At 36.2% G+C, this 27,899-nt stretch overlaps 1 protein-coding gene across 1 annotated transcript; it reads right to left on the bottom strand.

Moving 5' to 3' along the window:
• Window positions 1-1,127: 1,127 nt before the first annotated feature.
• Window positions 1,128-27,899, bottom strand: LOC123541877 (zinc finger protein 91-like). The gene is made up of 4 exons (XM_053531199.1): window positions 27,804-27,899; window positions 14,380-15,535; window positions 2,676-3,341; window positions 1,128-2,157 (listed from the first exon to the last, which is right to left on the bottom strand). The coding sequence occupies exons 2-4, from the start codon at window positions 15,426-15,428 to the stop codon at window positions 1,767-1,769; spliced, it is 2,106 nt and encodes a 701-aa protein (XP_053387174.1). The 5' UTR covers window positions 15,429-15,535; window positions 27,804-27,899; the 3' UTR covers window positions 1,128-1,766.

Below are 27,899 nucleotides of genomic sequence, written 5' to 3'. Positions count from 1 at the left end.
TACAGGCTAAGTTTGATGAAGATCCATCAAGCGGTTTATGATAAAAAGTTATTGAAACATAATTTCATTTTGAGCTCTTGCCGCCCCTAAAATGGGCAAAACGCCGAAATTTGAACAAACTTGGTATGAGCACCTTATTGATACACGACAACTTTTCATATTATATCAAGCCCATACGCTTAGCGCAGTAGGTAGAGCGCCGGTCTACGGATCGCGGGGTCGTGAGTTCGATCCTCGGGCGGGGCGTATGTTCTCCGTGACTGTTTGATAAACAACATTGTGTCTGAAATCATTAGCCCTCCACCTCTTATTAATGTGGGGAAGTTGGCAGTTACTTGCGGAGAACATGTTTCTATAGGTACAGAATCCAGAAACACTGGTTAGGTAACTGCCCGCCGTTACATGACTGAAATACTATTTGAAAACTGCGTTAAACCCAAAACAAACAAATCATATAAAAAAAAATATTTCAATGCCCACAACACTTGTATACCGTGAAATCATTACTATTCGTGAGGGACTAATTTTCGTGGATTTCGTGGTCGAGTCAATCCATGGAATTTAATCCAAATGAAGAAGTAAAATTCTTATTTATCTTTAAATATGTTCAAAAGTTAAAAACCACGAATTCATATTCCCACGAAATTGCCGTTTTGACCAAAACAACGAAACATCATGCCCTCGAAATTAAATGATTTTTCAGTACATGATAAGCAAGAAAATGAAAAGCAAACAAGGTAAAGCTACATGTATGATATAAGATAATTGTTATTAATTATCAATGCTACTCCTTATAAAACATTTTATTTCAAACCTCTAACCTACAGCATAAAAGACTACACTAGTATAGCAATTTCAGCCCATCGTAAGACTTTTTTTCTGTTGAGGTAAAAGCGCACCAATAAAATGAGCCGCGCCATGAGAAAACCAACATAGTGGGTTTGCGACCAGCATGGATCCAGACCAGCCTGCGCATCCGCGCAGTCTGGTCAGGATCCATGCTGTTCGCTAACGGTTTCTCTAATTGCAATAGGCTTTGAAAGCGAACAGCATGGATCCTGACCAGCCTGCGCGGATGCAAAGGCTGGTCTGGATCCATGCTGGTCGCAAAGCCATTATGTTGGTTTTCTCATGGCACGGCTCAAATGATGACTTGCCGGCTTTTCATGTGAGAAGAAGATCCCCAGAGCGCGCATCCAAATATAATTTTAAGCAGAAGCGGGCACTCGTGTAGAGCTACCGGCCTTCTTTGCTAATTAACAAGTGACAAAGTATAAAATTCAATGTACATAAAAGTTATGGAGCTGAAACAATTTAACCTGACCTTCTTTCAGGTCTGACAGGTCTAAACTAGTATCTCAAATTACAATCTGCTGTCATGGAAAAAAAAAGTGAACAGTTTTGTGTCTCTTCAGACTTTCTGTATGATTAAAATCGGCATTACAAATTTTACACGTGTAAGGACGTTCTCCAGTATGTATATGCTTACGGTTTTTAAGACTTGTTGACTGGCTGAACTTTGCATTACATACGTCACACGCATGTGGACGTTCCTTCGTATGTACGATCCGGAGTGCTTTTTTAGGTTCCCAGCAGTAACAAATGTTTCCTCACATTCTTCACATTTGTAAGGTTTGGCGCCAGTATGAAGCATTTTGTGGTACTTCAGACCACCTGGGTCACGGTAAGTTACACTTGTAAGGTCGTGTTGTAGTATGAATTAGTTTGTGTCTTGTTAAATTACCAGACTCCCTGAATGTTTCCTGTCAAATATCACACTTGCATGGCCGTTCGTCAGTGTGAATACGTGCATGTTTCTTTAAATCTTTCATCTGTCTGAAAGCTACTTCGCAATCATCGCATTTGTATGGACGTTGATCAGTGTGCACATACTTGCGTGACTTGAATGTTTCAGCGCGTTTGAATGTTTTCTTACACACTTCACACTTGTACGGACGTTCGTCGGTATGGATACGAATGTGTTTATTTAACTGACTTTTATCCTTGAACGCTTTATTACAAATTTCACATTTATATGGACTTTCACCAGTGTGAACTCGTTTGTGTTTCTGCAGAGTGTCTGCCGACTTAAAACCCTTATTACATATTTCACAATGATATGCACGTTCTCCAGTGTGAGTTCGTGTGTAACGATTACTGAATGCATAAAGGGAAGTAATTCCATTAATATGCAAATTTGTAAACCTGTCGATTGTCATTGGAGTAAAATGACAGTATATAAGCGCAGTAAATCACCTTTGGTGATGAGCTAGCTTTTCACCGACGGGATTTGTGTGGCACTAAAACGTTACAAATGGTGGCAGCGGTGGGATGAAGTCAACTGCCGGACTGGAGTTGCCTTACCCATGTATTTCCTAGGCCAAATCTCGGGACGAGATTTCTCGGAGGGGAAAGTAATGTAACGATTACTGAATGCATAAAGGGAAGTAATTCCATTAATATGCAAATTTGTAAACCTGTCGATTGTCATTGGAGTAAAATGACAGTATATAAGCGCAGTAAATCACCTTTGGTGATGAGCTAGCTTTTCACCGACGGGATTTGTGTGGCACTGAAACGTTACAAATCTTCCCTTTATGCATTCAGTAATCGTTACACGTGTATGATATTTTAAACTTTCTGAATGCCGAAATGTTTTCCCACATTCTTCACACTTGTAAGGTTCTTCTAACGTGTGAAGCCGTTTATGCCTCCATAGATTCCCTTTCTGTGAGAATTTTTTGTTACATACTTCACATTCAAACGGACGTTCCCCTGTATGAATACGTTTGTGATTTTTCAAAAGTATTGCATGCCCAAAACACATCTTACATTGCTCGCACTTGTAGGGGCGCTCTCCAGTATGGATGCGTTGGTGAATCTTCAAATTTGGTGCATTTTTGAAAGCCTTGTCACATATAATGCAACAGAATTCACGTTCTTCAGAATGGAGCTTCTCGTGTTGTTTAAGGTAGATTGACGTTTTGAAAGTTTTCTGACATAGAGTACACTGAAATGGTCGGTCTTCAGAATGAACTATTCTGTGTTTCCTTAAATCTGCTGTTGTTGTGAAAGTACCTTTGCATATTTTACACACGTATGGACGTTCTCCAGTATGTGTACGCATGTGAGTCTTTAAATGCCCATTCTGTGTGAATGTTTTCTTACATACACTACACTCGTAAGCTCGTTCTCCTAAATGAACAATCCGCTTGTGTTTCTGTAAATTTCCTTTTTCTGTAAACATTTTCTTGCAAGTGTCACACTGGTACAAACCACTTTCAGCCCTAGACTGGCTGTCTATCGGCATTTTTTCTGCATCCATCAGCGGCTCCTTAAGCCTAAAAAAGCCAGGAAGTTATGGTAAATACCGTGTTCAGCAACGTTGTCTACAAACAATGTATTCACTGGATATTGCGTAACCCGTTACTGCTATGGTTGCTCTGAAAAAAAATGAGAATATCCAATGAATTCAATGTATAATATGATTGATAAAAAATGTACCAATGTAACAATGTATGACAAAATCCTACAAGAACACCATAATGGCATCACATTGCTTACCGGAGTTTCATTTCATGCTCTAGTGACCCCTAAAAGTGACTAGGCTCCCCTTTCTTTTAACAAAGTTCAGGGAGAAGCACATCAATCAAGCCATTCGTGAGAAGTTGTCTAGGGTTTGGGTGCCTTTTAAAGAGGCCAGGTACCCCCATCTAAACAAAATTGGAAGAGGACCTTAAAAAATATTACAGGTGAAGAGCAATCCAGTGGTTCAAGAGAAGACGCCATTTCAAGGTTTTTTATTCTCAAGATTTAGCTGCCAAGAAAAGATGTCACATCCCAATTTGAACAAACTTTTGACAGGCCGTTGTATTGATGCTATTGTCTAAGTTTGATGAAAATCCATCAAGTACTTCATGAGTAGAAGTCATTGAAAGATTTTATTTTTATTTTCATCTCTGGCCCAGTTGAAACATTTTAGAAAATCTTGATACAGGACCATGCCTGGATGCTACTGACCAAGTTTGGTGAAATTCTGACCAGTATTGTCAGGAGATTTCATATGAAGAAAAGTTTGAACGGACGGGAAGCTCATCCTAAGTATTTCGTGCGCAAATGAGCTAAAACACCTACATGAAGAAAGAACATTCATTGCCTAGTAGTCGATGTCACTGACTTAAAATCACTTGTCTCTCACCGATGTGATTTGGTGTAGAATGTATCATCTGAGAAAGTCATTGAAGGTCGGTGTATATGTGCCTACACATTTCTGAAATAATGCTCGAAGGACCACGTAAGGTCTTCTCTACTCAAAAGGGAGCGGCGGTCCAGTGGTTAAGGTGTCGGTCACTCAACCTGGTGGGTGTTGGTTCATGTTCCGTTGGGGTCACGACCACGCTTTCTAATATATCACCAATACTGTTTTTTTTTTTCTTTTTTGAAGCAGATTCGAGAAGTGGTTCGCTTTCATCACAAATAAATTTATAAACACTAAAAGCTGCTGGAAAAGTCGCAATATATCCCTAAATTGTGTCGGTGGCAATCTTTTTCTTCAATCAGGAAATTCAGAATATATAAATGTGTAAAAGATTTTAAAAAAGCTTTCAAATTAAAATATATATACTAAAAAAACTTTTGGAACATAAAAATGTGTTTGTTTTTTTCTTTTTAAAAAAAGAAAAAAGACTTGTATTTAAAACAAGAACATACATTAAGGCCATATCCTTCAAAAGCATGAAGAAAATATCAAATATGTCCATGTTTATTATTTGATTGTACTTACAACACTTTCAAATAATTCCAATTACGCGCCCGCAATGTCAATCGGTAACTTCCGGTCGCTAACGTATTTTATCCGTTATTGACATTTTGACACACATTCATGGATACAGAACGTAACCAAGTGATCACGTTCATGTTATAAAACGAAGCATTACTAAAGAGGAGTTTCTAACATTTCTCATTACATCCTGTGCAACATATCCTGTAACGTTATATCTCATCTTGGCCACATTTTTAAAAACTTTTGTTTGTCAATGTTTGTCTCGGCACGAGAACAACAATTACAGCAACAGAACAGAACAGAACAGAACATATATTTTATTAGATTTGTATATAGTACATCATCAATATAAATTTAACATTTACATTACATATACAACACGTGTAACTGTATGATAAATTATAATAAAAAACAGTTTACATAGAGAATGATCATAGATCATAGTTTACTAGACATTTATGATAGTATTTCTAACAGAACTGCAAGGACTGCATCTACACAACTATAAGCAACAGCAATTTAAACGCAAGTTTTGATCAGATGTAGACAAGCAACTCATTATGTCAAGTTTAGTTAAAATGAATTCATTAAAAAATACTTGATTTATAAACAAATTGATTACCGGTCGGCTAGGAAACCTTTTCAGGACAGGCTAGGTGTCCGGTTCCCGGAGGAGTAGAACGCACCTAGGCGGTCGGTTACCGGACGGTTTGACACTTCCAAATATATGCTATTTAGCTACTGAGATATCAAAAATGAACAACATTATTTAGATATTACTTATAGTTTCAATAAATATGCACACAATTAATATTTTACTTCATTCAACTGTTGGGAGAGAAGAAGAGAAGCAAAGTAATATTTTAATGAAAGCTATTTTGTTTTTAATTACAGTACCTGCAAAAAGTTCTGCAAAAGGTAAAAACATAATATTAATTTTTTTCTTTTTACTAATTGGTTATCTGAAGTACTATTGAAAAACGGCGCTTAAACCTAAAAAAAAAAGCAAGGAACAAAACAAACTGCTCTCTCGAGAACAGGAGTGTACGAACTCTGTTCCGCTATATATGCTGCTGATTATTTTTATTATCAAACTAGAAATAAATATTTAGAAAACCTTGATTTCATATTAATAAGAAAAAAAAGCGAATTTCACAAAAGATAAGTTATGCGAAAATAATACTTGTAAAACCCTGAATCCTGTTTTATATTCTTATGAAAAATAGTTTTATTATATTTAAAACGGAAAACAAAGAAAAATACAGCGATTGTACAATGTTCTAAAATTAAAAACTAGAAGGATACCGAATTACGCAACATGTATATATATTCCATGGCGGTCGTTGTGAGCCCCTGTGGCTGGGTGGTTACGGTCGTTGCCTTCGAGTGGCTTGCCTGTCACAGATGTAGGTTCGATACTTTTCTTTCATGTACAGGTGTTTTACCAAAGCCCACCATTATTGTACTTGTCTTATCGGTACACTAGCCACTGTCAACGCTTGTACATTGGACTGAGTTTCAGTGGTGTAATATCTGAAAAATTATTCTCACCTTTTCCTGATGAAATGTTCACTTAATTATCTCAGTACTCAACATGTTCCTGACAAAGATTTATAATGCCATCACCGAAAAGTTATTTTATTTCCTGTAGACACTCTTATACCGTACTTGGTAGATTTCATCAATAGTGTATTAATTATATTCCAACAATTATTTCGTGTAATGACAATTATTCTTTTCTATTTCATTTTTCAATCTTGAAGGTAAAAACCCCTAGGTAGTTAGAAGAATAACCTACATTGTAGCAACAGGTATTTATATTACGTTAACAGTGTAATTCGCTAACAATGTTGTTTAATAAAACAAATACAGATAAATAATTTTGGGTCTTGACTTCAGATCGCACAAAGATAATCTATGACAAATGTTGCCAACGATCCCCAGTTACCAATGACCCACGCCTTGGGCAATTCTTCAACGAGCGTATAGCGAACCAATAAAGTCCCCTTCACAGTAAGGGAGCAAGATAATAACTATATTGTTTTTGTTTTGTTTTTGGGTTTAACGCCGTTTGTCAACAGTATTACGGCGGACAGTTAACCTAACCAGTGTTCCTGGATTCTGTACCAGTTCAAACCTGTTCTCCGCAAGTACCTGTCAACTTCCCCACATGTATCAGAGGTGGAGGACGAATGATTTCAGACACAATGTTTTGTTTGTTTGTTTTGGGTTTAACGCCGTTTTTCAACAGTATTTCAGTCATGTAACGGCGGGCAGCTGGATTCTGTACCAGTACAAACCTGTTCTCCGCAAGTAACTGCCAACTTCCCCACATGAATCAGAGGTGGAGGACTAATGATTTCAGACACAATGTCGTTTATCAAATAGTCACGGAGAACATACGCCCCGCCCGAGGATCGAACTCACGACCCCGCGATCCGTAGACCGACGCTCTACCTGCTGAGCTAAGCGGGCGGGCTTCAGACACAATGACTTTTACCAAATCGTCACGGAGAAAATATGCCACGCCCGCGAATCGAACTCATGACCCCGCGATCCGTAGACAAACCGTCTCTCCCTACTGAGCTAAGCGGTTTGTTTGTTTTGGGTTTAACGCCGTTTTTCAACAGTATTTCAGTCATGTAACGGCGGGCAGTTAACCTAACCAGTGTTCCTGGATTCTGTACCAGTACAAACCTGTTCTCCGCAAGTAACTGCCAACTTCCCTACATAAACCAGAGGTGGAGGACTAATGATTTCAGACACAATATAACGGAGAACATACGCCCCGCCCGAGGATCGAACTCGCGACCTGTAGACCAACGCTCTACCGACTGAGCGAAGCGAGCATAGAGCTAGGCGGGCGGGCTAACTATATATCCTAATATTCAACTAATGAAAAGGTCTGAAAATCTGTAACTGCTGAATGCGTTCAAATGTTGATATCAGTATCTCTAAGATTTACTAGTAAGGCGATTTAATTTTTACACTTTGTAATAAAAATAGAAGAAAAATGTAATGATACATTTTATTCATTAAAGGCAAAAAAAATAAAATAAAAAAAAAATAAACAAATGAAATTAAAACATTTGTGTCAAATAATTTGAACATCGCTTGATGAATGGCTATATAAAACTGGTGTAATAATAATAATAATAATAATAATGATGATGATGATGATAATAATAATAATAATAGATCGGACGTGAAACAAACCCTGTGACCTTGAGCAAGGGTTTTGCGCGCGAAAAGTCGTCTCATCGTTGGGTTATGGGGAATAATTAAGTCAATTGAATCGTTTTTTTGTTCCAAAAAGTACACAATATATAATTTTTCATTGTAACCTTTGAGTTGCTGTTTTGCTGATGGAAGGAATGGAAAGAAAAAAAAAAGAGTTGAAAGAAAAAAAAGAGTTTTACGTGCGCATTTAAAGTGGTCATTAAAATCCTATAGCTTCTAATTGTATGTTTTTCACCTTGTGTCGCCTCTTACTGAGTAAGTTAAATCCAGCATGGGCCGAAATTACTCGCCTATCTTCAAACACATTGTGCGAAAAACAGATACAATATTGAAATGGTCACGAAGTGGTCACGAATGTAGGCTATCATCATGATCATCTTTACAACACGTCATGTGATATGGCTTTAACTGTTTAAATGCATCAGTTTTGAAAAAAAGGGCACTTACTAATCCGAGTGTGGGTACAACTTTTGATCTTTATCGAAATGTTTAATGTTTTTGTTTTCATTAAGAAATAGAGATTTTTGTTTAAATTTTCTTTGATACTTTTTGTGAACAAAAGGCAGAAAATGATAAAAAAATACGGGTAATCCCTTGATTAAAAGTAGATAAGGCCTGGGTATCTTCAATGTATTTTATATAACATTACACTCATTATATTATACTTAATAAAATGAACATAGCCACACTACGGATGTAAAGAGACTAAAATCATTATTCAAAATCAGAATACTGATAACATAACACGTCCAGCTACACACTTAAATTCTGCAAGTCATATTTATAAATGTATTAATATACAACTGAATGAGAGACTAGGCAAATTGTGTGAGAACTCAGAAATCGAAGATGAGACTTGTTTTTGCCATTACTTGCAACAAATAAAGTTCAATCAGATCTAGTTCCTTCGCCGATATTTTTAACAATAATGATTTTGTTCAATTACCGCCTGCTCAACATTTAACATATTTAATGCAAAACCATGTTCGGAAACTGGTCAAATATATTGTAAGAACATACCTATTGCGTAAAAATTGTCTTTATTCTGCAAACTGATTAGCTGGCATTAATCGGAGGATACCATTAATTTTATTAATTGGTGATTTTTCTATTTTTATATATTTGTGTTTTTTTTTTAATTATACATGTATCAATAAGTTATTATGTAAGCCCTTACCATTCTTTATATGCATTTTATGCGTATATCTCGCTGAACTGTTGAATGCTACTATACGTGTAATACGTTATGTTCTCTATTATATTTGGTATTGACAGTTATCAACCTTTAAAAAAGATGTATATAGAGCACTTTTAAAATTTGACGTCTTTGAAATATGTATATACCGACTGAAGGTGACTTATAAGCCCATGGGGTCGGGTGTTCTTAGAATAATGAATGAAGCTAATATTTGACTTTATACGTGTGTAACTTTGTAACTGCGTAACACATGTCACTATAATAAAATATTTACTTACTTATGTGCAGTTAAAACCATTAAATTTGAAGAAATCTTAAGGCAAAAACGACACTGCGCGCGCCTTCAAAATATTTCATTTAAAGAAATTAAAATCAATTGTCGTAGTACTAAAGAGCAGCAGAGTATTGTGTTGATCTTATACTGCGTATATATGATGATCTAAACTCATATTCTTGATCGAGTATTCGATCCTTGTTTTATTTTATGTATTTTAGTGAAAGACTGAAAACTGTTTCAAATCAGTGAAAATACCATTCTTATTTATTTATTTTTGTACGTAACTAGATTTAAATGTCAAGGATACTCTTTGAAAAAAAGTCAGTAAAGATATAGCTGTATCGTAAGAATGTTAACGATATAAGCCCCGCCATTATGAATGAAAAGGAAATCTGAAAACTTCAAAAAACTATTTATATAACAACTCCCAAGTTTTATTTGGTTAACACATCAATACTATGATACTACGTTTAGCTATAAACATGTTTAAAGTGTGTATCATTTTAAAGCCTGCTCCCGTCCTACCCTTTAACCTTGAATTGTCACTGAAAAAGCATGAACATTTCGACTATGAACAGTGACGCCTGTCAAAATTGAGTTTATTTTATATAAAATTCTATATGACATATCTGTGAATTTGCGTGCTAAAGTGTAATCATGGGTTGCATACACACAGGAATTTGAATAGCCGCGATGCAGGGCGTCCAATACGCACTACCGTTTATACATACAGACACATTAATCTCCATGTTTATGATGTTAACACTGCTAATATCAAGTTAGTGTTCACATTTTTTTCAAATATGAGTTTTGGCAATTGTTAAAACGCGTATCAAATAAGACTTTAACATTATGAATATATACTTACCTAATCATTTATTCCTTTAATCAACATTTTAATTTCCCAGTAGTTTGCTTTAGTAAAGATATTATTGCAAAAGAACCGCTCTGTAATATAATAGCAAACTCAAATAACATAAAACTGTGTCAGTACATGCCGCATTCCTTTCATATCGGCGGTCACGCTTCGTCTTTCTTCTAGACCTTTACAACGGACACGGACAATGTAGACGTACTATGTAATATGGTCAAAATCTGGGGGTTTTCTCAAAACATAAAAATTGAAACACATAACCGCAGGGGTTCGTTTTATTTTTTAAGACATCAAATTCAAAAGTTTCATCTTATTATCAAGACACAGCATATCTTTATAATTCTTGGAAGCGTTATTCTCTGCTAGGAATAAATTTTATCTACATCTTACGGAAAAAAATACCATGTTCAGTATAAAAAATTTAAACAGTTGATTTGTTTTTCATCCAAAATACATTCTTAATGTAAATCCTAATCTTTAGCAATAACCAAGTTACATGTTTCTAAATCGGAACTAAATTCATTTGCCGGTACAGTCCTAGGTTCCAACTCTTTAACGCCTACACAAGCGTATCTCAAAAATGTATATAGACAAATCAAAACAAATAGTAAACTACCTAATTTATTTTGTAGTGAATTATGCTTCCCAAACTTTCAACTTTCATTTTTGAACCGGCTCTATTTCGCTACTCTCAAAACTTGTCAAGTCAAAGTGCTAACTTAAGACAGTAAATCTATGCGAATCTCTCTACATATATGTAAAATGTAGTCACTGCATAACTGCATTAGCTTAGGGGCGCACGCACCCATCCTCCAATCTTGATCACCCCGTGTACCCGGAAAAGACGTGTTATGCTGGTTGTTAACGTGTTAAATGACGAATGACGAGAGGTACGTTATTTTGAGTGTTTTATTCATTTCATAGCTACACGAGTATATCGATGAACAGATATGTATGCAGTGGTCATTCCTCTACACGGAGATGTACTTTTTTTCCTATCACAAAAGTCGGATCAGATTTAAAACTTGCAAATCGTGTCCAAAATCAACAGTTCAATCAATTGAAAATGAGCCGTGCCATGGGAAAACCAACATAGTGGTTTTGCAACCAGCATGGATCCAGACCAGGCTGCGCATCTGCACAGTCTGGTCAGGATCCATTCTGTTCGCTAACAGTTTCTCCAATTCCAATAGGCTTTAAAAGCAAACAGCATGGATGCTGACCAGACTGCGTGGATTCGCAGGCTGGTCTGGATCCATGCTGGTCGCAAACCCACTTTGTTGGTTTTCTCATGACACGGCTCAAATTATTAAAAAATACTTCAAGACCCTAGCGAAAACTTAGATTTCGTGAAAATGTAGTGGAACAATATTCGAATATTACCTAGCAAAGATGTATGCACTGGCGTTGGTATCTGGTGGCACAAAATCATTCATCGCACTTGAAAGTTAGCCGACAGACTAAAAGGAATACGTTAAAAATACAGAATATCCTTGCTCAGAATGCCACGTTTAAGGCACGATCAACACTATCATGCAACTGACTTTCATGTCGTGAAATTGCACGTCTTATGTGCTGTTCTCACCCGACAGTCATGAAATGGGTTAGGAGACATGATCAGACAGGGTCTATGAGTAATAGACCGCACACAGGCCATGAAAAAAGTGACGTCATTATTGTACAAAAAAAAAGTAAAGAGGTATATATTCAGTGGTAACTTTTCAATGACGCCAAGTATACATATGATACATCTGCAACAATGTTCAAGAGCTGGGATTTCACATGGTATGTTGCGGAGTAATTATTTACTTTTCCTTCTTGCATTCATTTTAATGGGGACAACTTTAAGAAGAATGTTTTAATTATTCAGTAGTATCGGACAGGTAGACTGTTGGTAGAGTTATCATGCTGTTTGTTTAAAATATTTATGTTATTTGGGGATAGTCTAAGTCCCTAAGTCAAATAGAAACACTATGTTTTTACGGGTTACAGGATTATCTTCGTTTTGTTAATGCTTTATGTCGAGGGGCTGCATAACAGTTCTATCACAGACATGAAATGGCATTATTCTAGCTACTCGACTCACCCTGGCGTCGGCGTTGGCGTCACACCTTGGTGAAAGTTTTGCATGCAAGTACATACAGCTATCATTTAAAGGCATGTTGCTTTGAAACTTTTTTTTTCTTCTTCTTAACGGTCAATTACCAAACTTACTGGGTCACGCTCCATAACTGACATGTATTTGAGTAAATTATGCCCCCTTTAAGACTAAGAAAATCCTTGTTAAACTTGTTACTTTATATATCTCCAAAGCTAATGCAGATATGTCTTCGTGGTTATAAAACTTTTTTTTTTTTTTGAGATCCACAATGTATTGTTTCTGTTATAGGCAATAAAGAAGTTTTCCGCTGTCGTTAAAAATAACACTATGGAGGATTTAGTGTTCAATTCGCATTTAATATACAAATGCTTTTAATTTTCATCGCAAAAGATACTTAAAACAACTAATTCTCATGTGTTTTCGTAAGAATAGTCCGTCAGTAATTGAGTTTCAAAGCATTTTAAGAAATATAGCGATAATTAATTTCCAGATGTCTAAAAAAATATATTTTTATCGAACGATCTTTTCTATTGTCGCGGAGGTCCGGGTCCGATATCCGACGCGGACTTATTTTTTTCTTTTTCATACGGGATTGCCAATACCCAGTCATTCTGATTTATGAAATATATACTTCGATTAATATTTAAGTTCTCTTAACCTCCATATACTAATTCAAAGTCATTTTCTGGAATTCTGAATCATTTTTAGAACTAGGTAACGCATAGAGCAGAACAAAGTCACGGTGATTTTGAATATCCCGTTTTTTAGTTTAATTTAAATAGAGCTAACATTCTTCTTAAAGGCATACAGACACTAAATAGAAAAATGGCGCGAAAAAAAATGGTAGTCGCATAATGGGGGATACAAATAGTCCTCAGTTTTTTTGCTCTGCAGAGCTATTTTCCTTATTTTCTTTGCAATATTTTTGCTAAAATCACATGACAGATCTATGCTTGACATGTAGGTAGCATTTTCATAATGAAATAACAACATGACAAAATTTTTCATGGAAACGTAGATCATACACCACCAGTATAATTTGGGGTCTCATTTTTTAGCTGATTTTGCAGTTTGTGTGTTTGACTGAAATTATATTTCTTGCATCAAACATGACCCCCACTTTTCTTTTGATTTTAAGTTAGCACTGACAATATTCTTCAAGAAAATTAAGTTACAGACATTTAAAATGGGTCCTAATGTGTACTGCGATCATTGGAAATAGATCAGTTTTATATAGAATAAAGAACAACAACTATTTAGTGTGTTATAACCTAAACTTTGAGATATTTGTAAATTAATATGGCCTAAGACCACAGTTATTTTTACTATATGTTCTATATAGGCACTGGACACTATAGCAATTTTGCATGCATTCCAACCCCCATAAAAATACCTGAACTCAACAGAACTATTCAAGAGAAAAAATTCCAGCCACAGTAAACATTGAGTTGACCGGCTCTTTTTTCCACCATTTTGAACCAAATCACATGCGTATGAAGAATACTCTCTAGATGGCCACAAACAGGCAAACCAGCTAGGCCCTATCAAAAAGTCATGTTACACATATTCTGACATTCTCGTTCTGTCAAATTGTACATGTACCTACTATTTCATATCTCCTCTATTAAATCATGCCATTTATTGCAGGTCTTTCACTAAAAAAAATCACCATCAAACTGAGGAACTATTTTCCGCGTAACCACTTCCTCACATTCTTCACATTTGTAAGGTTTGGCGCCAGTATGGAGCATTTTGTGGTACTTCAGACCACCTGGGTCACGGTAAGTTGCACTACAAATGTCACACTTGTACGATCGTGTTGTAGTATGGATTAGTTTGTGTCTCATTAAATTACCAGACTCCCTGAAAGTTTCCAGACAAATATCACACTTGTATGGCTGTTCGTCAGTGTGAAATACGTGCATGTTTCTTTAAATCTTTCATCTGTTTGAAAGCTGCTTCGCAATCATCGCATTTGTATGGACGTTCATCAGTGTGCACATACTTGTGTGACTTGAATGTTTCAGCGCATTTGAATGTTTTCTTACATACTTCACACTTGTACGGACGTTCGTCGGTATGGATAAGCATGTGTCTATTTAAATGACTTTTATCCTTGAACGTTTTATCACAAATTTCACATTTATATGGACATTCACCAGTGTGAACTCGTCTGTGTTTCTGCAGAGTGCTTGCCAATTTAAAACGCTTATTACATATTTCACAATGATATGCGCGTTCCCCAGTGTGAGTTAGCGTATGATACTTTAAACTTGCAGAATGCCGAAATGTTTTCCCACATTCTTCACACTTGTAAGGTTCTTCTAACGTGTGAAGCCGTTTATGCCTCATTAGATTCCCTTTGTGTGAGAATATTTTGTTACACACTTCACACTCAAACGGACATTCCCCCGTATGAATATGTTTGTGATTTTTCAAAAGATATGCATGCCCAAAACACATCTCACATTGCTCGCACTTGTAGGGGCGCTCTCCCGTATGAATAAGTTGGTGTTTCTTCAAATTAGCTGCTGTTTTGAAAGCTTTGTCACATGTATTGCAACAAAATGCACGGTCCTCAGAATGGACCTTCTCGTGATGTTTTAGATAGACTGACGTTTTGAAGGTTTTCTGACACAGGGAACATTTAAATGGTCGGTCTTCGGAATGAACTAGTTTGTGCCTCCTTAAATTTTCTGTTGATGCGAAAGAAACCTTGCAAATTTCACATTCGTGTGGACGTTCTCCAGTATGAATACCCATGTGATACTTTAAATGCTCATTCTGTGTGAAAGTTTTCTTACATACATTACACTCGTAAGCTCGTTCTCCTAAATGAATAATCCGATTGTGTCTCTGTAAATTTCCCTTTTCTGTAAACGTTTTCTGGCAAGTGTCACACTGGTACAAACCATCTTCAGCTTTAGAGTCTACCGGCATTTTTTCTGAATCCATGAGCACCTTAAAAAGCTTGGTAGTAATGGTAGATACAGTCTATATTTACTTTGTTCAGAGACCTGTATTCACTTGATATAGCGTTACCCTGTGTTGCTAAGGTTTCTCTGGAAAAAAAAAAATGAGAATATTTAATGAACTCAATGTATTATATAATATGACTATTCACTAAGATATAACTGCAACAGTGAAGTCATGTATAACATATTCCCACGTGAGGGCCATGACGGCTCTACATGGCTCACCCGAGTTTAAACAGGCTATAGAGTGTGCAACTTCGGAAATATCATGAAATGCAGTCATTTAAATGTATTTCTATTTCATGCTCTAGTGGTCCCTATAAGTGACCAAGCTCTCCCTTTTTGAACAAAGTTCACAGGGAAGCACGTCGTAATGCTGCAATCTAATGATATATCAAACCATTCTTGGGAAAAAGTTGCCTAAGTTTTGGCGCATCTTAAAGAGGTCAGGTACCCCATTTGAAAAAAAAACAAGAGGGCCATGATGGCCCTATATCGCTCACCTGTTATCATTGCACTTGAGGACAAGAAGGTCCTCAGAAAAAATATCTAAGTCCAAAGGACAGGAACAACAAAGGAAAGAAATTTAACAAAAAAAGAAAAAAAAATTCTCACAAGGTACAGATATGTCAAAATACACCTAAAAATTGGAGGTACCATCCATGTTGTACCACAGAAAAGTGGTCTTGGTTTTTCCCTACGGCAAATAATAAAAAAGTTACTAAAAATAAGCTATTTATAGTAACGTAAAAGGGAAGTAATTAAAAACAAGAGCACCGCCTTGCGGGTGCTGACGCTCATCTGATTTTTTTTTGTATAATAGAAATATTGTCCTACCCATGATTTTCTAAGTCTAAAAAGGGCCATCATTCTTGCAAAAAGCAGGATAGAGTTATGTTTCTTGATGTACAGTGTCCACTTATGATTGTGAAAAACTGTTGCAAGTTTTAAAGCAATAGCTTTGATAGTTTATGAGAAAAGTTGCCTTAAACATAATACTCAACCAAGAAAATGATTTTCTAAGTCCAAAAGGGGCAATAATTATTGCAAAAAGCAGGATGGAGTTATGTTGCTTGCTGTACAGGGTCAGCTTATGATGGTGAACAAGTGTTGCAAGTTTCAAAGCAATAGCTTTGATAGTTTAAGAGAAAAAGTTGACCTAAACATAGAACTTAACCAAGAAATCTGATATTTTCTAAGTCCAAAAGGGGCCATTAATCTTGCAAAAAGCAGGATGGAGTTATGTTTCTTGCTGTACAGGGTCAGCTTATGATGGTGAACAAGTGTTGCAAGTTTTAAAGCAATAGCTTTGATAGTTTAGGATAAAAGCTGACCTAAACATAAAACTTAACCAAGAAAACTGATTTTCTAAGTCCAAAAGGGGCAATAATTCTTGCAAAAAGCAAGATGGAGTTATGTTTCTTGATGTACAGGGTCTGCTTATGATGGTGAACAAGTATTCCAAGTTTCAAAGCAATAGCTTTGATAGTTTAGGAGAAAAGTTGACCTAAACATAAAACTTAACCAAGAAATCTGATATTTTCTAAGTACAAAAGGGGCCATAAATCTTGCAAAAAGCAAGATGGAGTTATGTTTCTTGCTATACAGGGTCAGCTTATGATGGTGAACAAGTCTTCCAAGTTTCAAAGCAATAGCTTTGATAGTTTAGGAGAAAAGCTGACCTAAACATAAAACTTAACCAGGCAACGCCGACGCAGACGCCGACGCCGACGCCGACGCCGACAACCGCTCAAGTGATGACAATAACTCATCATTTTTTTTCAAAAAATCAGATGAGCTAAAAAATGTTGTAAGTGAACAAAAGAAGGATCTGCCAAATAAATCTGTTAACATAAATGAAATTTCAGATCAGTATCTTCATTAGTTACTGAGATATACCCATTTTAATTTGAAATAAAGGGAGGTAATTTGACATAAAATCAGTCTATAGTTATCTACCCTGATTGGCTCAGTCCAACTAATGACAATAATGAAATTTCAAATAAGTTCTATAAGTACTTATTGATATAAATCCATTTTGACTACAATCAGGGGAGGTAATCAGATATAAAATAACTCTGGAACCTACGATTGGATCTGATTTGTCATGCAATCCAAGAGCTATTGTTGTTGAAGATATTTTGGAAGTTTGTATAAAAAAAAACATAAATGAAGTCTCCATATGGCTGCAAAAGCCAAAATAGCCAATTTTGGACCTTTCAAGGGCCATAACTCTGGAAGCCATGATGGAATCTGGCCAGTTCAAGAAAGGAACCAAGATCTTGTGGTGATACAAGTTGTGTGCAAGTTTGGTTAAAATCAAATCATAAATGAAGCTGCTATTGTGCAGACAAGGTCAAAATAGTTCATTTTGGCTCTTTCAGGGACCATAACTCTGGAACCCATTAAGGGATCTGGCCGGTTCAACAAAGGAACTGAGATCTTATGGCAATACAAGTTTTGTGCAAGTTTGATTAAATTCAAATCATAAATGAAGCTGCTATTGTGCAGACAAGGTCAAAATAGCTAATTCTGGCCCTTTCAGGGGCCATACCTCTGGAACCCATAAAGGAATCTAGTCAGTTCAAGAAAGGAACCAAGATCTTGTAGTGATGCAAGTTGTGTGCAAGTCTGGTTAAAATCAAAGCATAAATGAAGCTGCTATTGTGCAGTCAAGGTCAAAATAGCTAATTCTGGCCCTTTCAGGGGCCATAACTCTGGAACCCATAATGGAAACTGGCCAGTTCAAGAAAGGAACCAAGATCTTATGGTGACACAAGTTGTGTGCCAGTTTGGTAAAAATCAAATCATAAATAAAGCTGCTATTGTGCAGACAAGGTCAAAATAGCTGATTTTGGCCCTTTCAGGGGCTATGACTCTGGAACTCATAATGGGATCTGGCCAGTTCAAGAAAGGAACCGAGATCTTATGGTGATACAAGTTGTGTGCAAGTTTGGTTAAAATAAAATCATAAATGAAACCACTATCGTGCAGACAAGAAATTGTTGACGGACACACGCACGGACTGACGACGGATGAAGGGTGATCACAAAAGCTCACCTTGTCACTATGTGACAGGTGAGCTAAAAAATGGAGGAGGACCGTATAATGATGTTACAGACGAAGAGCAATCCGGTGGTTCAAGAGAACTGAGCATTTCAAACATCGATTTTTCCCTGACTTTTCCCTGATTTTCCTTAAAACTTATTTTTCACTGACCGAAACGATTTCCCTGACAACTCACTTACACTGAAATAATTATTTTCCTGACTTTTCAAGGTAAGTAGCAATCCAATTTTTTATATGTTTATAATAATATTAATAAAATATTTGTAATTTAATACTGTTGGAAAAGCATGTGAAGTCATTTTATTTAATATTTAATATATAGGCCTTCAAAATCACAAGCAAGTGACATTTTGCTGAAGCCTAGCCTGCAATCTATTTGCCGGAAACCAGATGGCGGACGCCTAACTTATCAAATAGGGTTTTTCAAGGAGTCCGGTTAATAATTTATTTAGGAATAGCATAAACGAACTAGAGATGCTTTTGAGAAAAGCGCATGTCTCCCACAACTGCCCCTATGAAAAATGTTAGTTTCTCTAGAGGTTTTAGACGAATGGATCCAATTAGATGGTCTGGATGAGTGGATCCAATCAGTAATTCAAGGGCCATAAATCAAGTGCCTGGGCAGATTTGGATAGTTATTGAACTTGGGTAAGGTCTTATGGCCAAACACATTTTGTTCAAGTTTGGTGAAGATCAGATGAGAAATGTTCGACTTAGAGAGCGGACAAGAGTAAACAGACGGATTTTTTTTCGGTAATTCAAGGGCCGTAACTCTAAAACGCCTGGACCAATTTGGCTAGTTATCGAACCTGGCCGAGGTCTCATGGTCAAACACATTTTGTTCAAGTTTGGTGAAGATCAGATGAGAAATGTTCGACTTAGAATTTGGACAAGAGTAAAAAGGCCGATTTTTCTATAATTCAAGGGCCGTAACTCCAAAATGCCTGGACTGATTTGGCTAGTTATCGAAAATGGTCAAACACATTTTGTTCAAGTTTGGTGAAGATCGGATGAGAAATGTTTGATTAAGAGTGCGGACATGAGTAAAAAGGCCAATTTTTCGATAATTCAAGGGCCGTTACTCCAAAATGCCTGGGCCGATTTGGCTAGTTATCGAACTTGGCCGAGGTCTCATGGTCAAACACATTTTGTTTAAGTTTGGTGAAGACTGGATGAGAAATATTCAAATTAGAGTGCGGACAAGAGTAAAAAGACCGATGTTTGGTAATTCAAGGGCCATAGTGCGGACAAGCTTTGTGACAGACACACAGACAGACAAACACAGACTGGAGTAAATCAATATGTCTCCCACACCACTGTGTGGTGGGAGACATAATAAGATAAATGTATCATTTTCGGTTTGCCTAGAATAGCAATATTTTCCTGTAGGCAGAAGATGGTCTCTAAGGCTGACATACTATCAACAAGAGGGCCATGATGGCCCTATATTGCTCACCTGTTATCATTGCGATTGAGGACAAGAAGGTCCTCAGAAAAAATAGCTAAGTCCAAAGGACAGTAACAACAAAGGGAAGAAATTTAACCAAAAACGGCCAATAATAAAAAAGTAACTAAATATAAGCTATCTATAGTAATGTAAAAGAAAAGTAATTAAAAAAAAAAATTATTGTGAGTGAACAAAAGAAGGATCTGCCAAATAAATCTGTTGACATAAATGATGTTTTCAGATCAGTCTCTTCATTAGTTACGGAGATATACCCATTTTTATTTGAAATAAAGGGAGGTAATTTGACATAAAATCAGTCCATAGTTATCTACCCTGATTGGCTCAGTCCAACTGATGACAATAATAAAATTTCAAATAAGTCCTATAATAGGACTTACTGATATAAATCCATTTTGATTACAATCAGGGGAGGTAATCAGATACAAAATAACTCTGAATCTACGCTTGGATCTGATTTGTCATGGAATTCAAGAATCATTGTTGTTGGACAATCCAAGCATTATTGTTGTTGAAGTTATTTTTGAAGTTTGTATCAAATAAAACCATAAATGAAGCCTCTATATGGCTGCAAAAGCCAAACTAGCCAATTTTTTACCTTTAAGGGGCCATAACTCTGGAACCCATGACGAAATCTGGCCAGTTCAAGAAAGGAAACAAGATCTTGTGGTGATATAAGTTGTGTGCAAGTTTGGTTAAAATCAAATCATAAATAAAGCTGATATTGTGCAGACAATGTCAAAATAACTAATTTTGGCCCATTCAGGGGACATAACTCTAGAACCCATTATGGGATCTGGCCGATTCAAGAAAAGAACCGAGATCTTATGGTGACACAAGTTTTGTGCAAGTCTGATTAAATTCAAATCATAAATGAAGCTGCTATTGTGCAGACAAGGTCAAAATAGCTAATTCTGGCCCTTTCAGGGGCCATAACTCTTGAACCCATAACGGAATCTGGCCAGTTCAAAAAAGGAAACAAGATCTTATGGTGATACAAGTTGTGTGCAAGTTTGGTAAAAATCAAATCATAAATAATAATAATAATAATAAAGACTTTATTTAAAGAGGCAACACAGTCAGGTAACCCGATCTTCCCTGTGAGCCTCATCATATATACAATATTTACAACAGTGTAGACTTTCAAATTAACATAGTAATAAAATACATAATTACAGTCATGACAAAAAGTTATATAATAAAATAAATAATTTGAAATATATGCACACAGGCACTCACACACATACACTCACACATGCGCACACACATACAAAATGCACAATTATAACAGTAGAAAATGACACAGATATTTCTATAATTAATAAATGTGGAATTTGCCCCTGAAAACCACTTTTAGACCTGTGACCCTTTCCAGTATGCCAGGTATTTTAGTTTAAAACAACTTAAGTTTTCTGCAGTACGGACTTCAACAGGCAACTCATTCCATAGACTGGGACCTGAATAATCGAGACATTTCCGAAATATTTCTATGTTTGGCTTTGGCAAGTACAGATTTTGTTTTGAATCTAATGACCTTAAGTTAACTTTTTTGACTTTGTGCAAGTATGTGAATTTTGTTCTGAAGTAGTCTGGGCATATGTCATTAAGTGATTTGTACACAATGATTGCTTTTTTATATTTAACCCTGTCAGGAAATTTCATCCAATTTAGTGTAGTAAATAGTTCCTCTGATGGAGTGTCAACATTAGTATCAAGAATTGTTCTTGCTGCTCGTTTCTGAAATTTTATAATTGTTTCAATTTCTGTTGCATTGCAGTTACCCCAAACAGAGCAGCAGTAATCTAAATGTGGTAAGATGTACGCATTAAAAAACATTTTTCGCACAGGCAAGTCTAAGAAACATTTTATACGCTGCAAGAGATATAGTTTAGAGTTGCATTTTTTTAGTACTTTGTGTACTTGTTCTTTCCATTTGAGACCCTGGTCAACTTGTACTCCCAGAAGGCTTTCCGAGTCAGAAAATTCTATTTTTTCATTTCCAAGATAGAGTTGAATAGAGCTATTGACTTTTGGTTTATTTGTTGTTTGTATTGCCATTGCCTTTGTCTTTTTTGCATTAAGAGACATGGAGTTGTTCTGACACCAAGTAAGGATTCTGTTTAGAGAATTTTGAAGAGTATTTTGTACTTCAATGTTTGTTTTACCTGCTGCAGTTATTGTGGGTGTCGTCCGCAAACATGTCTGTGAATATATCTTTTAATTCATTTGGTAGGTCATTGATATACATCACAAAGAGTAGGGGTCCCATGACTGATCCCTGAGGCACCCCAGATTGAATATGACCCAGTTTTGATAGTTTCCCTGAAACACTGACCCTCTGATACCTGTTTGACAGGTAAGATCTAAACCATAGTAAAGCTGAATCACTAACATTAAATGATTTAAGCTTTTCAAAGAGTGTTGCATGATTTACCAGGTCAAAGGCTTTAGAGAGATCAAGAAAAACTGTCCCTACTGTTTGTTTTGAGTTAATTGCATTAATCCATCTGTCAGTAATAGCAGTCAAGGCTGTTTCACATGAATGATTGGCCCTAAATCCTGATTGATAGTTGTATAACAGCCCATTTTCTTCTAGGTAGAATTTTAAACTGTTTGAGACATGTCTTTCAATAATTTTTGATAACACAGACAGTACTGATATTGGTCTATAATTATTTTTATCACTTTTTGAGCCTTTCTTGTAAATTGGTGTTATCTTTGCAATCTTAAATTGGTCAGGAAATATTTTGTTTGCAATACTTAGATTTAGTACTTTGGTAAGAGGCCTTGCTATTATCTTTGCTGACATTTTTAAAAATTTAGCATTTAATCCATCTAAGCCAGTGGACTTTTTTGAATCTAAATTGAGTAATTGAGTTTCAACAAATTTTTGTGTAATTGGTGGTATGTCATATTCATTGCTAGAAGTGTTAGTTTGTTGACTACAGTAAACTGCTGCTATTGTACAGACAAGGTCAAAATAGCTAATTTTGGCCCTTTCAGGGGCCGTAACTCTGGAAGCCATAATGCGATCTGGCCAGTTCAAGAAAGGGACCAAGATCTTATGGTGATACAAGTTGTGTGCAAGTTTGGTTAAAATAGAATCATAAATGAAACCACTATCGTGCAGACAAGAAATTGTTGTCGCACGCACACACACAAATTCTGGCCCTTTAAGGGGCAATAACTCTAGAACCCATGATGGGATCTGGCCAGTTTTCGAAAGGAATCGAGATATCATGCCAATACAAGTTTTGTACAAGTTTTATCAAAATTGCTTGCAAAATGTGGTCTCTATCGTGTTCACAAGAAATTGTGGACAGACGGACGGACAACGGACGAAGGGCGATCACAAAACTACTCACCCTGTCACTATGTGACAGGTGAACTAAAAAGAAATGGCATCTGAAAAACGTGTAGACGGACGTCCGGACAGACAACGGACGATAAAAGATCGCAAAAGCTCACCCAAGCATTTCAAATTGTGCAAAGGACTTGGCATCTGCAAAATCAAACGACTCTATGAGTACTGAAAGCTTTTCCTCAAGTACATTTATCAGGCACTTCTTCAGTATGAATCAACATGTGTGTCTTTAAGTATCGATAGCTTTTAAGAGATTTTTTACAAATGCTGCACTGGATATATCAGTATGTACAGCCATGTGTCTCTTTAAATTTCCAGAATCTTTAAATGTGTTCCAACACAGTTCACACCGGTGTGGACGCAAACCAATGTGAATAAGTTTATGCTTGTTTAAATCATTACGTCTTGCGAAGGACTTGGCACATGTTTCACAACTGTGAGGTCGGTCTCCTGTATGAATCATCATATGACCCTTTAAATTTCCCTTAGTAATGAACGATTTTTCACAAACAGAACACTTGTAAGGCCGCTCGTCTTGATGAACGAGCACATGTGCCTTTAAATATTCAGAGCTTTTGAAAGTTTTCTTACAAATGCTACACTCAAAACACTTCGTATTAGTATGAATACCCATGTGTCCAATTAAATATTTAGCTTCTCTGAGGGTTTTCCTACACAGGTCACACTGGAACGGACGCAAATCGCTGTGTGTACGTTTATGCTTGTAAGTATTCGTGTGAAGGACTTGTTACATATTTCACAATGATATAGTCGCTCTTCTGAATGAACAACCATGTGATGCTTTAAATTTGCTTTAGTAATGAAAGCTTTTTCACAAGAAATACACTTATAAGGCCTCTCTCCAGTATGAATACGCATGTGTGTCTTTAAGTATCGATAGCTTTTAAGAGATTTCTTACAAACTGTGCACTCGCAACATTGCAAATCAGTATGCACAACCATGTGTAACTTTAATCTTCTAGAATCTTTAAATGTTTTCCTACATAGGTCGCACTGGTATGGACGCAAATCACTGTGTGTAAGTTTATGCCTGTTTAAATCATAAAGTCTTGCGAAGGAATGTGAACATGTTTCACAACTGTGAGGTCGTTCTCCTGTATGAATAATCATATGAGCTTTTAAATTTCCTTTAGTTATGAACAATTTTTCACAAATAATACATCTGTAATGCCGCCCATCTTCATGAGCAACCATATGTATCTTTAAATAACGAGCGCTTTTAAAAGTTTTTTTACAAATGCTGCACTCAAAACATTTCTTAACATTACAAACAACCATGTGATTCCTGATATGATTTTCTAAACGAGCTTCACTACTGAAAGCTTTTCTACATCTATTACACTCGATACTATATTTCTCTTTATGTCTCAGCATATGTTTCGATAGCGCTTGATAGGTTTTTAAAGTTTTCGCGCATGCGCCACACTCGAAACAATACGTATCAGTATGAAGTAGCATGTGTTTCTTCAAAACTCGAGACTCCTTGAAAGTTTTCTTACATACAACACAATCATGTATATGGACGCACACCACTGTGAATAATACTATGTCTTTTTAAATCTTCTTTTCTTGCGTAGGACTTTGTACATAATCCACAATGGTGATTACGCTCTCTAGAATGAACAATCATGTGTTTACCAAGATTTCCCCTCAATTCAAAAGCTTTGTTACAAACGTCACACTTATAAGGCTGTAAATATTTATTGATACACTCATGCAAATGTAAATCTTTTACTCTTACAAATGTTTTCTTACACACCTGACAACTGCGCATGTGCTTGCCAGAATGAGCTAAAACATGTTCATTTAAATCACCCTTCTCCCTGAAAGAACTGTTACATATATCGCACTTGTATGGACGCAATGTTCCGTGGATAATTTTATTTTTGTTTCAATCGCGTGTTTTAGCGAATGTTGTCTTATGTGTTCCACAACTGTGATTGTACTGTCGTTTATGAACGAGCATGTGGCCCTTTAAATGACTCATAGTTTTGAATGATTTCTTGCATTTATCACAGTTATAAGGCCGAGAATGCGCACGCATATAATGCTGCTTTAAATATTTTGTCTTTCTAAAAATTTTCAAACATAATTCACACTCCATACCAGAATATATTCCCCGCAATCTTCCGACCAGGTATACAAGATTTTAAATGTTACAATGTATATCTAATGCGCAGTTCAAATATGCCCAAGGTCTACTCAGTCATAGTAAATTAAGATAATCAGTTACATTTACATGCCGTCTCAACTTTTCAACAAAATGCGTGTACATCGTTGCACGATAATGAACACACTTTCGTATTTCAAACTGGACAGTACGAATTTGTGTATATAATTGCAATTACATACTTCCATGTAAACTTAGATAAATAGAAAGCTCATTGTGCTTGTATCTTTGCAACAATTGTTTCATGCCCATTTCCACACATTAATAATACCATAATTATTATCATTGGTGCTTCCGTATTCACATGCCCTCACTTGCAAGCAGCAGCAGGTCATGAAAAAGATTCCTATACTGACAAACATCTGAAAACATCACTACAGTAAATAACGTCAGACTGTCATTCCTACTGAAACTGCTTACACAAACTTCTACTTTATATCCTTTCGAGGTATATTTGCTAATTTGTCGTCTGCGAGCCAGTGATAAACAAATGTAACAGTAACCTGCAAATATAATAATCCCAAAACTAAATTCGAATCACATTCTGCATGATACGATGATAATTATGCTATTAAAGCTAACTACACAATACATTAGTACTATATTACAAGAGTCATTTAACAAAATGCAAATGGCGCTGGTTTATCAGGCTGGGCACATCTCCCAATCGGGGTAAATTACCTCGTTCGGGGTAATATACCCCGATCGGGGTACAACTAGAACAATAGAAAAGCACAAAAAGTTTGATATTTCTTTTTTCTTTAAAGTGCTAATATACATAGGTTTACTAAAGCTTTATATCAGCATTACAAACATGCCTATGTACCATTTTATCAATTTTGCATATGTTAAAAAATGGTGAAATTCTGAAATTTTTACAACAAAAATCTGTTAAAAAATTATCATATTGTCAACTGTTTATATTATACGAAGTTGACTGGAAAATATGAGCATTAGCACTTCCTTAATAAAAAAATTATCAAAAATTTTGTACTTTTCTGTTGTTCTTGTTTTACCCCGATCGGGGTATATTATCCCGAAGGAGGTAATTTACCCCGATTGGGAGATGTGCCCAGCCTGTTTATTTATCCCCCTACCAAAGGCGAAGGGGATATTAGAAATGCTCTCTGTGCGTGAGTGCGTCCGTAACGATCTTTGTCCGGAGCATAACTCCAAAAGTACTGGAGGGATTTTTTTCAAACTTCATACACTGATAGAACACATTAGGAGAAAGTGCATTGTGCAAGAACAATAACTCTATCTTGCCTATTTTTTGTTTTATTCCCCTTTACCTTATTTTCTTAAAAAATTTGTCCAGAGCATAACTCCAAAAGTACTGGAGGGATTTTCTTCAAACTTCATACACTGATAGAACACATTTTGAGGAAATGTAATGTGCAAGAACAATACATCTACCTTGCCTACTTTTTGAGTTATTCCCCTTTATCATATTTAAAAAAAAAAAAATTGTCCAGAGAGTATCTTCTTCATGCATGGAGGGATTTTGAAATATCTTGGCACAAATGTTCACCACCACGAGGCGGAGTGTCATGCGAAAGAACCAGGTCCCTAGGTCTAAGGACAAGGTCACACTTAAAGGTCAAAGGATACAAGAATGAAAACCTTGTCTGGAGCATTTCTTCTTCATGCATAGAGGGGTTTTGATATAACTTGGCACAAATGTTCACCACCACGAGACGGAGTGTCATGTGCAAGATCCAGGTCCCTAGGTCTAAGGTCACACTTAGAGACCAAAAGTCAGATACAAGAATGACTTTGTCTGAAGCATTTCTTCTTCATGCATGGAGTGATTTTGATGCAACATGGTACAATTATACACCATCATGAGACGAAGTGTCATGCGCAGTTCCCTTCTTTAGAATTACTTCCCTTTGTTGTTACTTTAAATAGCTTATATTGTAACTTTTTCATTACTAGTCGTAGGGAAAAATCAAGACCACTTTTCAGTAGTACAACATGCATGCTACATCCAATTTTGAGGTGTATTTTGAATCTCTACCTGGTAAAGATTTTTGTGTGGACTTAACTTTTTTTGGATTCTTTTTTTTTTTTAGGTTAACTTTCCTAAGTTGTTACTATAAATAATTTATATTGTAACATTTTTATAACTGACCGTAGGGAAAAAACAAGACCACTTTTCTGTGGTACAACACAGATATTATCCCTTTCCAATTTTAGGTGTATTTTAAGGTATCTCTACCTGGTAAGGAGTTCTTTTGTGGACTTAGAAAAACAAAAGACTTACAATGATTACTAAACAACCACAAAATTAAAATTCCATTTGCAAATACAGCGTCCTCGTGTGGCGGTAGTAACTTTATAACATGCAAGTGGTGATTCC

Source organism: Mercenaria mercenaria, chromosome 19 (genome assembly GCF_021730395.1).
Source record: "Mercenaria mercenaria strain notata chromosome 19, MADL_Memer_1, whole genome shotgun sequence".
NCBI lineage: Eukaryota > Metazoa > Mollusca > Bivalvia > Venerida > Veneridae > Mercenaria > Mercenaria mercenaria.
Note: the sequence above shows the minus strand (reverse complement) of the source record. Positions and strands in the feature narration are given on the sequence as shown.

Excerpts from the sequence above, each read along its gene's own strand:
- LOC123541877 (XM_053531199.1), bottom strand. The coding sequence starts at position 15,428 with ATGGATTCAGAAAAAATGCCGGTAGACTCTAAAGCTGAAGATGGTTTG. Across the intron at positions 3,342-14,379 it reads CATGCACGTATTTCACACTG|GCTTAAGGAGCCGCTGATGG; the intron begins ACGAACAGCCAT and ends TGGCTTTTTTAG. Across the intron at positions 2,158-2,675 it reads ACGTTAGAAGAACCTTACAA|TAATCGTTACACACGAACTC; the intron begins GTGTGAAGAATG and ends TTATGCATTCAG.